The sequence below is a fragment of the Canis lupus genome, chromosome 17 (assembly GCF_003254725.2).
Source record: "Canis lupus dingo isolate Sandy chromosome 17, ASM325472v2, whole genome shotgun sequence".
In the NCBI taxonomy this organism is placed as follows: Eukaryota; Metazoa; Chordata; class Mammalia; order Carnivora; family Canidae; genus Canis; species Canis lupus.
In genome coordinates, this window is record NC_064259.1 from 13,076,956 (window position 1) to 13,090,906 (window position 13,951).

The 13,951-nt window shown below is 43.2% G+C and overlaps 1 protein-coding gene across 1 annotated transcript in view; it reads left to right on the top strand.

The window, feature by feature from the left end:
* The window catches only part of VSNL1 (visinin like 1), a 102,905-nt gene that overhangs the window by 39,641 nt on the left and 49,313 nt on the right, over nt 1-13,951 (top strand). The window contains exon 2 of the mRNA XM_025454610.3: nt 3,533-3,699. Coding sequence (XP_025310395.1) covers nt 3,538-3,699 — 162 coding nt within the window. The 5' untranslated portion in view covers nt 3,533-3,537. The remainder of the gene's footprint in view (nt 1-3,532; nt 3,700-13,951) is intronic.

The window sequence follows — 13,951 nt, forward strand, 5'->3', positions numbered from 1 at the left end:
ACAACTTGATGACGACCAAGGCCAAGGTCCTTGAGTATCTGTTTCACATTGGTTCAGTGCCCCTCATTCATTCGTTCCCTCAAAAAATATTTGTTGAGCAGCTAGTATGAGATAGCCGGGATGCAAAAATGAATAAAAGATAGTCCTCTCTCCCAAGAAACTAACAATTCAGTAGAGAAATAAATAATGACCATGGAAGATTTTACAAGGGAGTGGGGATGTCTAGGTGAAAGGATGTCTAAGTCAGCCTTGGAAAATCCCCAAAGGTTTCACAGAGTGGGTGGCATGTGAGCTAAGGCTACTTAAAGAAAGAGAAGACTGCTGAACAAGTGAAAAGACAGATGGGCAGAAAACGAGGATGTGAGTAGGCAGGACAGGTGCCAGGCTAGGGAGATGGGGCTACATCCTGTAGACAATGAGAAGTGTTGACAGTTTTAGGGAGAGGATCAGATGGTAAGGTTTGTATTTTAGAAATTCATTCAAGCAGCCGTGCAGAAGGTGGGCTGGAGTCAGGGAGCTTGGGGAGAATCATTAATCCAAATGAGGCCTGATGATACCAGCGGCAGTGCCACATTGAGCCAGGCCAGAACTTGATTTTCTATATGATTCTTTCTATATGATTCATCTACTGCCAGGCACACCTGACTGATAGTTGCTGACCATGATCCGTAGTCAAGAAGCATGAAGTTATGCATGTGAGTCTCCAAAACTGTGACTTATGGTCCTGATGGTGTCCCCTGTGTGAGACCACCTGCTCCCCAGTAAACAGCAGAAACAGTTTCAGGTACCATAAGTGATCCCTGAAGAATCCAAGCTTCCTTGCTTAAGAGAGAAGCTGACATGCTGTTGACCTTTCTTTTCTTTTTTTTTTTTTAAGATTTATTTATTTATTTGAGAGAAAGAGTGCACATAAGCACACACATATGCAGAGGAAGGTCAGATGGAGAAGAGAGAGAATCTTTAAGCAGACTCTGCACCGAGCTCAGAGCCCATAGCAGGGCTTGATCGCACAACCCTGACATCAGGACCTGAGCCAAAGCCAAGAGTTGGATGCTCAACCCACGGAGCCACCCAGGCGCTCCCATACTGTTGACCTTCTTTTTTTTTTTTTTTTTTTACTGTTGACCTTCTAAAGGCATTTGAGAGAGGCAGTTTTTAATAATCCTTAATCCATTTTCCCATCGTTAATACAAACTCACTCTGGCTTGTGGTTTTGGTAAACTCCAACAGTTTTTCTAAAATAGGGCCTGGCAGAGTGACTGATCCCTCTCTCATCCCTTCTTTGAGTGCCAAGAGGCGCTGATTCAGCCTCACAAACCTTCCTGCTTTTGCTCCTCCTGTTCCTTCTGAGATGCCTTCCATCCACCTGTCTGTCTGTGATTGTACCTTAGAGTCTTGCTAATCCAGGTTCAAATTCTGGCTCTGCCACACTTCACTTGTATGGTCTTGTACAAGAGAGCTGCCCGAATCCTTATTTCTGAGTTGTCATAGGGTTCAAGATTATGTATGGAGAGTGCTCGACACTGTGCCTATCCCACAGCCAACACTCAGCTTTCAGCAGCTGTTACTCTTAGGTGAGATTCTGGTTCAGTAATGCAAATTTGTAATTCTCTACTGAAAACAACAAAGTGAAATCCTGAAAGTTTGGTAATACATCTTTTGGTTAGCAGGATAACCACGGATTACAGTTTTCTCGCCCAGATTAATGAAACTTGACACCTGAGTCCCCAACTTGATTTCCATATCCAGCTGTGGGATCCCACAGTAACCTATGATTAAGAGACTGTTGCTAATGTGAGACGTGGAGCTTGAAATCAAGAGCAAAAATAAGCAGAGACACTCCATGATAAAGGATATAGTTGCTGATCCTGGGGTCCTTTGCTCAAACAGAAGAGTTCGGAAGACAAATGGCCATTTTAATGATATCTTCTCATTGTGTTAGGTTGGGATGGTGCTGAGGAGAAAGCTTTCCCTGAAAGTAGCAAGAGTGGTTTGGTTTCATCACAGTGAAAGAATTGTTCAGTGTTAGGGCAGGTCACTGACAATGGGTGTGGAATCTCTTGTAAAAGAAGGCAAAAAATTAAAAACAACAAAGTATGTGATGAGATTACCCCTTCTGGGTGATTGCAAGCATGGACCTGTCTAGAGACGAGGAGAGAATGTGTCTCCAGCACATTAAAGCCCTACATTCACTTGGGTAAATTTTTCAAAGCCTAATTAAGTTCCTGTATCAGGATTTTGCAGATCTTGTGACACTTTCCTTATTCTGGTGGTCCTTCAGATTTTCGATTTTAATTTGACTCTAGTTAATGTGTTCAGCTTTCACTTTTTTCGTTATAAAACAACAACATTGAGGGATGCCTGGGTGGCACAGTGGTTGAGCAACTACCTTGGGCCCAGGGCGTGATCCTGGGGTCCCGGGATCAAGTCCCACATCGGGATCCCTGCATGGAGCCTGCTTCTCCCTCTGCCTGTTGTCTCTGCCTCTGTCTGTGTGTGTCTCTCGTGAATAAATAAATAAAATATTTTTAAAAAAATTTAAAATAAACAAGATTGAAGGGAAATTTTTTAAAAATTCACTTTAATTTTCCTGCACTAGTGCAAAAACTAGTTTAACTATGGAGTATTGTTTATTTTTATTTATCTGCTTATATCTTAATTAGCCATCACAGTGAATCTGAAGAGTTTTGTCATTATATTTATTTCGTTAAGGAACACATTTGAGATAAGGCGGTTAATTAATATTGCCCTAAGTAACACAGCTAGTAAACAGTCCATAACCTAGCACATAACAGATATAGGTAACATTGTTTTATGTATTGTTACTTTTACTTACTAGCAGTAGTACTAGGAGAATGGAATTAGGTCAACTGAAATTCACCACCCAATCTCTCTAAAAAGCCATCAAGTTTGTCAACACTGATGGCGACCTTATAGAAAACCTCTGAAGAGGAGAGGAGAAAGAGAAATAATTTGGCTAATAAAAATAAGCTGTTTCTATTAAAAAAAAAAAAAAAAAGCTGCAATGTTAGAACCAGCTGAGATTTGCTACCATTGCTGATCAGATTTCCCAAGTCTGCTTATAATCATTTGCCTGTAAAGCCTTCTCATTGCGTGTGTCAATAATCCCACTTGATATTCTTACAAACTAAATGTGGAATTAGCTATCTAGGCAGCAAGCGCTGCTGCATTTTAATTCCTAGAAGGAAAGAGAAACAGTGCCCATATACTTTACACAAATAGCACCAACAGGGATGGCTGCCTTTCCATGTGGGAGTCGATGCAATGTGAGTGGGAACGCATGATGGAGGAGGAAGAGCCCTACCACCATTCGAGCCCCACAAGGGTCTTTCTTCACTCATCTCCTTTCTGGAATGCCAAATAGAAGGAGGCAGACTTGGGGGGTTGGGGGGTTGATCTGACACAGTGGAGGGAGTTGCCATCACAGGCCTATTTAGGACTCTACTCTGACTTGGCTCCTAATCAGGCTTGAAATGATCACAGCTAATTGCATTAATTTGTTTTTCTCCAGGCAGGATGGGGAAACAGAATAGCAAACTGGCCCCCGAAGTGATGGAGGATCTGGTGAAGAGCACGGAGTTTAACGAGCACGAGCTCAAGCAGTGGTACAAAGGTTTCCTCAAGGACTGTCCAAGTGGGAGGCTGAACCTCGAGGAGTTTCAGCAGCTCTACGTGAAGGTAAGTCATCTTCAGTCTCTTGTCTTCTCCAGGCCACAAAACACCTCATCTTCCTGAAACATAGCTTCCTAGGTAGGGGGTTGCAACTCCAAGTAGCCCATTTGTTTCAAATGCTGATGATTTGCCAAACAAAAGGGAAAGTAGAAGTTCTTAAAAATGCAGAGGGATGAGTTTTGTTCCGGGCCAAAGTCAAGCAGTTTCTGAATAAGAAGAGTAATAATAGTTCGGTCAAAACATTGACTAGAGGGGTGTCTGGGTGGTTCAGTGGGTGAGCATCAGCCTTTGGCTCACATCGTGATCCTGGGATCCTGGGATCAAATCCTGCATGGGGCTCCCCACAGGGAGTCTGCTTCTCCTTCTGCCTATGTGTCTGCCTCTCTCTGTGTGTCTCTCATGAATAAATAAATAAAATATTTAAAAAAAAATCACTGACTAGAGTTCAAAGGATGACAGTGTTGGGTGAAACTACAGTGGAAATCTCAGATAATAGTGTTTGCTGATGATTATGGACAAACTGTTAATTACACTACAGTTTGGCATGTAAAAGGTAACTGCACCTCGCTCCATTAAAGAGAAAGTACATGGGACGCTTTTTCACCACGAAATGCCCTCCTATTTGCAGAGAAGCAAACAACCTAGATTCCTCCAATAGCACCATTGGGAGGGGGTGGGGAGGTCCAGTATTCATTTGGGCATAAGGTCTACAATGTGGCCTCTTAACTCAGCATTTTGCACTGTTTACACCCTGGAATTTAGATAAAACTATCAGTGGAAGGTATCATTTCAACTGCAGTGGTATAATCTTGGTTCTTCTGAGCTTATCAGTTGTACTGGTTCTAGATTTGGCAAGATCTAAGACATTCCATTTTGTGCGTCAGTATAGCATGTTAGGCTTTTGGAAGAAATGTGTGGTTTTTCTTTGAACTTTTTCTGATGGAAATACCAAATGGAAAATACTACTTTTATCCTTTAAATGTATCGACCATCGATTTGAGTGATGTGAACCATCCAGGTACACCTATGTGTGGGGAATGATTGTATAAAGTATGAACATTGCTTTGACCTCCTGAAGTTGAGAGTTTCACTGAGGCAGTGCTCCAGCGGTCCTATCCTTACCTGTGTACAAGCAGGGGCATGTGTATGAATGCTCCTGGCTACACTGTTTGCAACAGCAAAGCTGGGAAGCAGCCCAAATGCCCATCAAAGGGTGAGTGGAAAATAAACTATGATATGTTCACATAGCAGGCAAAGCAGTTGAACTGTAGCATCACTGAAACATTAAGTGCAAAAAGTCAGTCTTAAAATATTCTGAATTAAACACAGATAAGATTTTTTAAAAATTTTATAGGACTACAAATAAATGCAATAAAATTGTGTAAAAAAGGAAAGCAAGAGTGATGAAGACAGGATCCAGACTGATGGCTACATGCAGAGGGGAAGAGGCAAGGTATGGGATAGGGGGTAGGACCACATGATTAGATACATATCATATCTAAGTCATATGACTGTGGTTTTGAGTGATGAGTTTACAGATGGTTGCTACAGCAATATTAGAAACCCAGTAACCATGTAAGAACCACTGATGAGCATCAGTGACCTAGGGTTATCATGAAACCAAAGCTGAGCAGCCAAGGGCCACGGTATACACAAAACTACCTCCTTAAATGTGTGTAGAAAGGTACACCTAGAGTGGCATGTGTGTATAGTATAAGATCACTGTGCCATTTCTAAGATCTAAGACATTAGTTTTTATCACATAGAGCTTTTTCATGTAGAAGTGCTGAGAAATGCATTTATTGTTCACTTGATATAAATTACTTTTGCAGAGAAGTGGGATGATATGCATTTTCCTATATTATTAAACCACTCTCCGTGGTTTTCCAAGTCACATCTTCTCACATTTTATCACCTAGGAGTTAGCCTGAGCCTCACAACTGTCTTCACTCTCAGCCCCAAGGAAAGTACAGACAAATGAGATTTGTCACAGCTACTTTCATATCACTGGAGGTCATGCAAGCTGTCATTCTGTGTTTAAGAAAGCTCTGTGTGCCACATCCCTCACTATTTGTTTAAAATGAGAGAGGTTTGCCTTTGAAGAATTAGTTGAAATGCAGGAAATGAGGTATTTCATTTGCATACTGGAAATATTCAGTGCTGGAAAGCACCAGCCTCAAGATGGGGGTGGGGGTGTGTGTGGGAACATGAAACCCAGCTCAGCATTTTGTGGTACAACTGATGTACCTATAAAACATCATCTCCCTCCTTCACCTCTCCCACCCCACCCGAGAGTGGATTTTTTTATTCCAAGAAGAGAGCATCTGACTTTCTGGATGGAGTTTGGATTCTTGGCAGCCTCTGAACATCCGTGTTCAAACTCAGCCTGTGCTCTTGTGTCAGATCATCAGAAAGCAGGCAAAGTCTCCTTCTCCTTCCAGAGTTGTCCAAGGACATTATACAGGGGAGAACCACAGAGGAAATATGCCATGTACACAGGGAGGGGAAAAAAAGACAGCTTTGAAATGCTAGAAGGAAGAAGCCCAGAGAAAGATGTGGATTATGTAATAAGGCTCAAGAGGAGGGCTGACAAGAAAAGACTTCCTTTAATGCTGCTGAAAAGTGCAAATATTCAGCAAGGCACAGTTCTTATCCTGGTGAATAGATCGTGGTTCCTTCTATCTCAGCGTGGACATTGAGACATCCTGGAATCCACCTGAGCGAGCAAAACTGCCTGTGGCCTCTGCCCTCCTGTGTATGTGGTCAGCCTGGTGTGTCTACTGTTTGTAACCAGCCTGACCCACTTTGGGCTCCAGGAGAGGCACTTTGCTGCCATAGAACCAACCCTTTTGAGGTGTAGGGAGGAGCAGGATAATGAGAGAGGCCCCTCTGCTAGGCCAGAAGCCATAAACTTTCAACTTTAGAAGCCTTTGTATCCAAGATATAAAAGAACCCCTTCATAAGGCCTATGTTTAAAAATGTTTAAAAATGAGGTTCAGGGGCACCTGGGTGGCTCAGTGGTTGAGTGTCTGCCTTCTGCTCAGGTCATGATCCTGGGGTCCTGAGATCGAGTCCCATGTCGGGCTCCTTGCAGGGAGCCTGCTTCTCCCTCTGCCTATGTCTCTGCCTCTCTATGTGTCTTTCATGAATAAATAAATGAAATCTTTAATAAAAAAAAAAAAAACAGGTTCAGAAAAATGAGGCCTAGTGTTACAGAAAGAGTGAAGGTAGGACACATATTAAAGATGGCGTGGCCACTCTCACCACAGCACACAGCCTGGCCTGACGACTGGTTCCATGGCAGCCCACCATCAGCCCCCTCCAGCCCCTCCAACTTACAGCTGCAGGAGCAAGCTTCACAGAACACAGGCCTGGGCACAGCCCTTCCTAGTGTGTTCACTCTTATGTTGTGTAAACCATAGTGACCTCATTTTCATCAATGTAAGACCCAGTGATTAGCACAGAGCATGCCACAGAGCAAGCATCAGTAAGTGTTCGTTGAGTGAATTATATTAAATGCTGGCTGTGTATCTCCTCATGGAGCCTTCTGGTAGGGAATCCTATAGAAATGACTAAAGGATGGGACCTGCCTGCCCTCCAGGGTCTCCTAGGCTAATGGAGAAGGCACAGTTAACCCCAGTCCTAGACAGGATGACATAAATCCTTGTTGGTGGGGGAAGATGAGAAATAGGAGGTTAACTTCTAAATGGACTATTAAATAAGAAGTTAATGAATGCAGTGATGAAAGGCAAACTTTTCTCTTTGCCTTTTAGAAGATAAAACGTCTCTGAGTAGATAGTGTTTACCTTTTCCAAGCTCAGTACCATGTTTATGTTACAAAAATATATGGGAATTCCATTCAATAAGAAATGTTCTAGGCCTAAAGCTTTGGAAATACAAGTCTAAAAAATAAAATAAATATAAGTCTACTCACCAAAACTCTATTTTTAAAAAAGATTTTATTTATTTGAAAGAGAGAGAGCATGTTCATGCACAAGCAGGGGGAGGGGCAGAGGGAAAGTGAGAAGCAGGCTTCCTGCTGAGCAGGGGACCCCCCCCCCCAACAGAAGGCTCCATCCTAGAACCCCAGGATCATGACCTGAGCTGAAGGCAGATGCTTGACCAACTGAGCCATCCAGGTGCTCCTCACCAAAACTCCTTATTGACACAACTACTGAGAGACATATATTAAAACAAACAAAAATAAATGATATCATAGAATCTGAGGCATCTAAGCATTTCATGATATATTTTTATATATCATATTTTATATATTTATATATTAGAGTAAGAAAGATTTTCTAGTTAACAAAGTATCACAACCATATTCTATAAATTCTCTATAGTTTCAGAATTTCACTAAAAATTAAAAGAATTTCAGAATTTTACTAAAATTAAAATTAATTTTACTACGAATTTAAATTCTGAAGCTTAAAACGTATCACTGCTTGTTTCCTGAAAGTTACATGCAAACATATAATAAATGTAGGATTTCAGGCATATAATCTTTGTTTTGTAGAATATGAAATAAAACATTTGCATCTCGTTTTTGCCATTTTACCACATAAAAGTCACTTTGATCAAGTGACTTTGCAAATGAAAAAAAATTGATCTATATCAATGGGCAATTCAAACTTGAATGTGTTATCAAAATCACTTGGACTGACTATATAATTGGCAGATTGCTGGGCCCCTTCCTCAGGTTGCTGTTTTACTGGGCCTAGGACAGAGCTCCAGCAAATGGATCTCTAGTAAGACCTCACAGATAGTTCTAATGGAGAAAATCCATGCATGACATTTGAGAAGTACTAGTCTGGAGTTTAACCTGGGAGTATCCTTCGGTAGGTTTCTAGAATTCTGTACACACTGAGATGGTGTATAAAAGTTTGTATCTATGCTCTCTACTCTCTAGGGAGAGCTTTCATCGGATTTATAAAGTGTTCTGTAAGGTGAAGAAAGGTTAAGAATAACTAAAGATGCTCCTAACCATTGTCAGGCTTAACATTCTAATTCCTACAATGGAGACTTAGTGGGTCTTAACTGATGCTAAGACAAATGAAGAAACATCCCCTTTAAAGCTATACTTTCAAATAAACTTCCCTGGCAGAAAATAAGAATGACAGATTCTTATCTGCATCTTGCCAAATTTGTTTCCAGTTTGCAGGTGATCTTTTCCTGATTTGGGGCCAGTTAATTAAGTTGAATTTTGTCCAGAGCACCATGAAAATGAAAATGGGAAGGCCCCAGTGAGATAAAATGCAATTCCTGGGAGGGCACCTGGGTGGTTCAGTGGTTATGCATCTGCCTTTAGCTCAGGTAGTGATCCTGGGGTCCTGGGACCGAGTCCCCACATCAGGTTCCCCGCAGGGAGCCTGCTTCTCCCTCTGCCTGTGTCTCTGCCTCTCTCTGTGTGTCTCTCATGGATAAATAAGTAAAATCTTTAAAAGAAAATGCAATCCTTGCTCTACCTTCCCTGTCCTGAGCACACCGATGTTCCAAGTGCTGTGTATGTCCTGAATCTTCCTTCCTTGGGCCACTGTTGCCTGGTCTGCCATCAAAGAGCTAATAGTCAAGTGTAGGCTTATCATGTACTTACGTGTATGACTGTGAGGGACCATGTAAGACAAGGAAGGGCCTCTGGGCCCAGGGTGGGCTGGCAGGGAAGGTGATATGGAAGCTGATCATCAAAGGAAGGATGTTATGGACATGAGGAGCTACAGGTCTCTGAACACTCAAGAATCTCACTGACTAGAATCCCAAAACCTGGACTAAAAGATGACTGTTGCGTTTGAGAGCATTTTCCTATGGCATCTGCAGGGGGCCCTCAGACTCAGTGTCTCAGGCTGAAATAAAAACAGAACAAAATGAAACAAACATGAACCTCCTGGCAATCCTGCTGAGAAAATGTGAAAAACACCTGTTGAAGAAAAAGCTTGTCCACAGCAGAGGCTCCTACCATAGGCCTCCTCCCTTGTTTCTCCCTCCCTCCCTTTTCTCTCTTGTCCATGTCCCCTTCCTTTGTTGACACTCTAACATGCTTCACTACAATGGTTAGTTCACTTGACTCTCACCTTGGCCTACCATGGAAGGAGACTTTGGAGTAGAGTTCCCTCACTTCAGGGCTTAGTGGTCGGAAGGTCAGGAGACTTGCCCAAAGCTGCAGAGAGACCAACACAGAGGAGCACTGCACCACCCTGCAAACAGCATTCTCCTCACCTTGCTATGCATCATGTATTCTCTTGGCTATATTCAGGAGCAAGCATCTGGAAGCTTCTTTGGTCTTCTTTGTTGCCAGGCAGAATGCCTCCAATGCTCCCTTGTCACTCCATCCTAACTATCCTTCCAGGACTGGCTCAAAACCTTCTTCCTTGATTTCTCCATTTACAAAGCAGGAAGTCTTTTCCTCCTGTTTATTCCAGTGACTTTGGGCCCCCCATCTCCTTGTACGAGGATAGTATGTCTTTACAACACAGTTATGCAAGCTTTTCCCACCTTCTCTCTGGTTAGAGCTCTTCTCCATTCCCCAGAGCCTACACTGCTATTGGTGTTTTACCTGAACACATAAATGCCATGTGGTTTAACCTGAAGGCTAGACATGTACCTGCCTACCATACACTAGCCATGTGACCTTGGGAAAGCCCTGTGCTTAAAAGTTTGTTAAATAAATCAACAAACCACTCTGGCTCTCAGTTGCCTAATCTACCAAATGGGGAGACTGTTTTGAGCCCAGCTTACTTAATGTGAGAGTCAACCAAAGTGCTCTGTAAACAGAGAATCATCTTGCCCAGGAAAGGCTCATCAGTGGCTCGATCTTAGGCACCTGGGCAGGAGAGTGCTTCTGGATTCCAGACTATCCAGTATCTTGGATTGTGGCATCAAGAGCTGGCTCCCCTATGAGATATTTTATCAAAAGAGAACGTGACAGAGATGGCTATTATGGCTTCTCCACATCTGATTCAAATCAATTTTGAAAATAAAACTCTTGGCTCAAAACAGATTTTTGGATGGTCGGTTTTTCAGGGACTCAGACTCAGCCTGTTCCTAAGAGGTAATTAGGAGTAGGCCTTATTAAAAATTTGTTGGGCAGAACTATATACAGAAACATTCTAATTCCTTCGGGAAACAGACATTACATAAGACACAAAATGTCATCCAGATTGGGTTAGTGAGGATGTTGCAATTTTTAGTGAGAACCTGGGAATTCATTTCCATTTGGAATGTTTGCCAACATGATCGAGGCTGCACTTCAACTTGAATTAATGTGGAAAACAAGAGCTAGGAGAAAGAGATGACAATAAAGTTATAGTTCTGAGAAAACCAAGTCCCATGTGAGGCTCCAAAGGCATTTTATTATGGTGAGATTGTCTTAGGGAATAGCTAGCTACCAGAGCGTCTTGCATTAGAGAGAGCATTTATCCCAGAGGGTTGGAAGTGATAACCTTCTCCTGTCTCACAGGGTGTGAAATTATTTTGGATGGCATCCACACCTTGGGATTTTGCTTTCCGGTGATAGGGCAGGTGTCAGTTAGAGAGGTATCAATGGTCACTGCAGCCATGCTATCCAAAGGAATGCTCTTAGAGGAAACCTCAACTTCTCTGCCCTCAGGATAAGGTTGGAAAGAGCCCTTTAGAAGTTTCTCAGTCCACCCGCCCCCCATTTCCCCCCATTTTACACAGGAGGATACCGAAGCTCTTGGGAGTCAGGAGGCAGCCCAAGATTGAGCTGTTTCTTCATTGCTCCAGTTAACACCCAAAAGGATGTGTCTCAATTCCAGCCTGATGGAGGTTTCAAGAAGAACCTACTCTCCCTTTAGCTATTCTCTAGAGCTAATTGGACAATCCATTTCTCATTGGAAATAGAGCCAAAGAGGCAGAAGTAGCCCATTTCTGTTACAGAATTGGACTTGAAGGTACAAAATCATGTCTGGACCTCTCATTATAAAAGCCGCTTTACATTACTGGATTTTTCTAATCTTTGAGAGGGTGACAGGGGTTTGGATCTGGTACCATTGACTGACTCCCCTTGGTGGGAATCCTTCCTCCCTTCCTGTGGCCCATTGAGCACCTCTGAGAATGCTCTCTGTCCTCAATTATTCACGCTCATGGCTCCACTTGGAATGGGTCTTGGACCATTGATGTTTCCCTCTGAGGGTAGTTATGGAGCTTGGGGTTCCATCCTTGTGACTACCTGATGTAGCTACAAATCGTCTCCTATCCTGAGGTCTAAGTCACTTCTTCCCTCTCAGATGAAATGTAGTCCTGAATAGGGGAGTGGAAAGGGAGGTCAGCAAAATAGGGCTAAATCCATCTACAAAATGTTCAAGGGCCTCATTAGCTCTAGTGGAAGAGAATCCTTCTGTAGATAGTGATCCAGAGAAGCTCTTAGCTGTCAATCACCTTCAACAAACACTGTCAAGTGGTTTCTATAACAAATCTGTAGTCAAGAGCCATGGCAGGTGCAGAATTCAAGTCAGATTGTCTCCCTTGTTTAAAGGGCTTGCGGCCTACCAGAACAGTTTAAGCGGATAGCTAAAAGATAACAGAGAAAGGGACATTTGTCCCAAAACTGGTGCAGAAATTCCAGGCTAGCAAATTTCTGTATAAATATCTTCACTGAAGATTTCAAGATACCTTGAAATATAGGTAGGATCTGGAGCTTTAAAGATTTTCTTAAGAGGAGGGGCAACCTAAGTAAGGGCACAGAGGTGAGGAGACAAGCAGATGGTATGCGGAATAGCCAACAGCTCTGTTGGCTGAAATGTTGAGTGACCACACAAGTATCAGGGAAAAGTGGGGTCAGACATGTGAGTGGGGCCCCATCACAGAGGTCATCAAGTGCCAGAAAAGCCTGAAAGTCTTGAATGTTGTGGACAAGGTGAACAGATGATTTCCTTCCAAGATGTGTAAGATGACCATGGACATCCTGGTGTTGTATGCTTCTCAAGACCACAGAATGAGAGTACCAGGCATGAGCGGCTAACTTTCATTTCCCTTGTAAGTGTTCTCCGTGACTCAGTGGGTGAAGCTCTAGGAGCTCGCAGTGTGCCCTCAAGCAAATGGCTTAGGAAAGGTTGGCTGAGTCATCCACTGAATATTGATTGTCTGAACCTTGTGTGTGCTGCACAAGACTAAAGACAGAGAGAACCCATAGGTGGGACATCCATGCAAGTCCCCCACCATCTGGGGAGATAAAGCCTTGCAAGCAGACAAATGCAGAGAGCTAAGTGAGGATGTGGGTTGTCAGAGCTTTGGGAGCTAAGGGGAAGGGAAGCAGGGGTCAGGGAGAGTCTGACAAGGCTTCCTGGGCAGTTTGATGCACTAGCTGGGGCCTGAGGTCCCAGGAAAACCTTACACAGACAAAGTGAAATCCAGTCCCTCTACAAAGGGAGCAGGAGGTAGGCAAGGCCATGATCTTGGGATGACTGGGATCCAGGGACCTCTTCCCCTCAGTGGCCAAGGCTGACCCCAGCCCACAGGGCAAGTCCAGTTCTCACCCTGGTCCAGTTCCCAGCAGAGCTGCTGGCTCGGAGCCCTGTACTTCCTTGGGGAGCAAGACTCCCCTGGGCCTTTGTTTCTGTCACAGAGAGGAGTTGGTGGCAATTTGTTGTGAAGAAGGTGAATCTGTTAAATCTCTTGGGGCGAAAACAGTGACATAGGGTGTTTCGTGAAGACCCCAGGCCTGGCTGTGACACACAGCATCTGTGCAGTCAGGCCCCTACACCCATCTCCTCTATAGATGAAATTCCTTCTGTCTCAACTAAAAAGGGAACTCAGCATGTTTGGTTTGAAATTAAACACAAATGGGTTGTTTTATCAGTGTTATTTACATTGTTTTCAGGAAAAAATACAAGATAGTTATTGTCCTATATTTTTGTGTATATAGTTTACACTAAACGGCCAAAAGATGAAAGGTAAGATCATGTGTATTATCATTTTGGGTGTGGGTCCCTCTATCAGAGATTCAGAGAACAGCTTAGAATATGTGCTAGGTATTACCGAAAAGGCAGCTTCTTTTGTGGGAAGAGCAGGCCTGGAGCCAGACATAGCAGTTAGAAAGGGTTGGATGGGGGGGCCAGTGTTCAGAGCTGCAAATTCTTGCACAAGGCCCTCCACTTCCCTCCATTTCCCTTGTCTTTAGCTTCCGGAACTGTCAAAATGACTCTTTGTATGTACCTTGCAAGGGCTTGACATTAAAGGTGCTCAGTGAATGCTCAATGTCACTTTCATTAGTACTGGGGCCTTGGGAGCCAGTGACAGG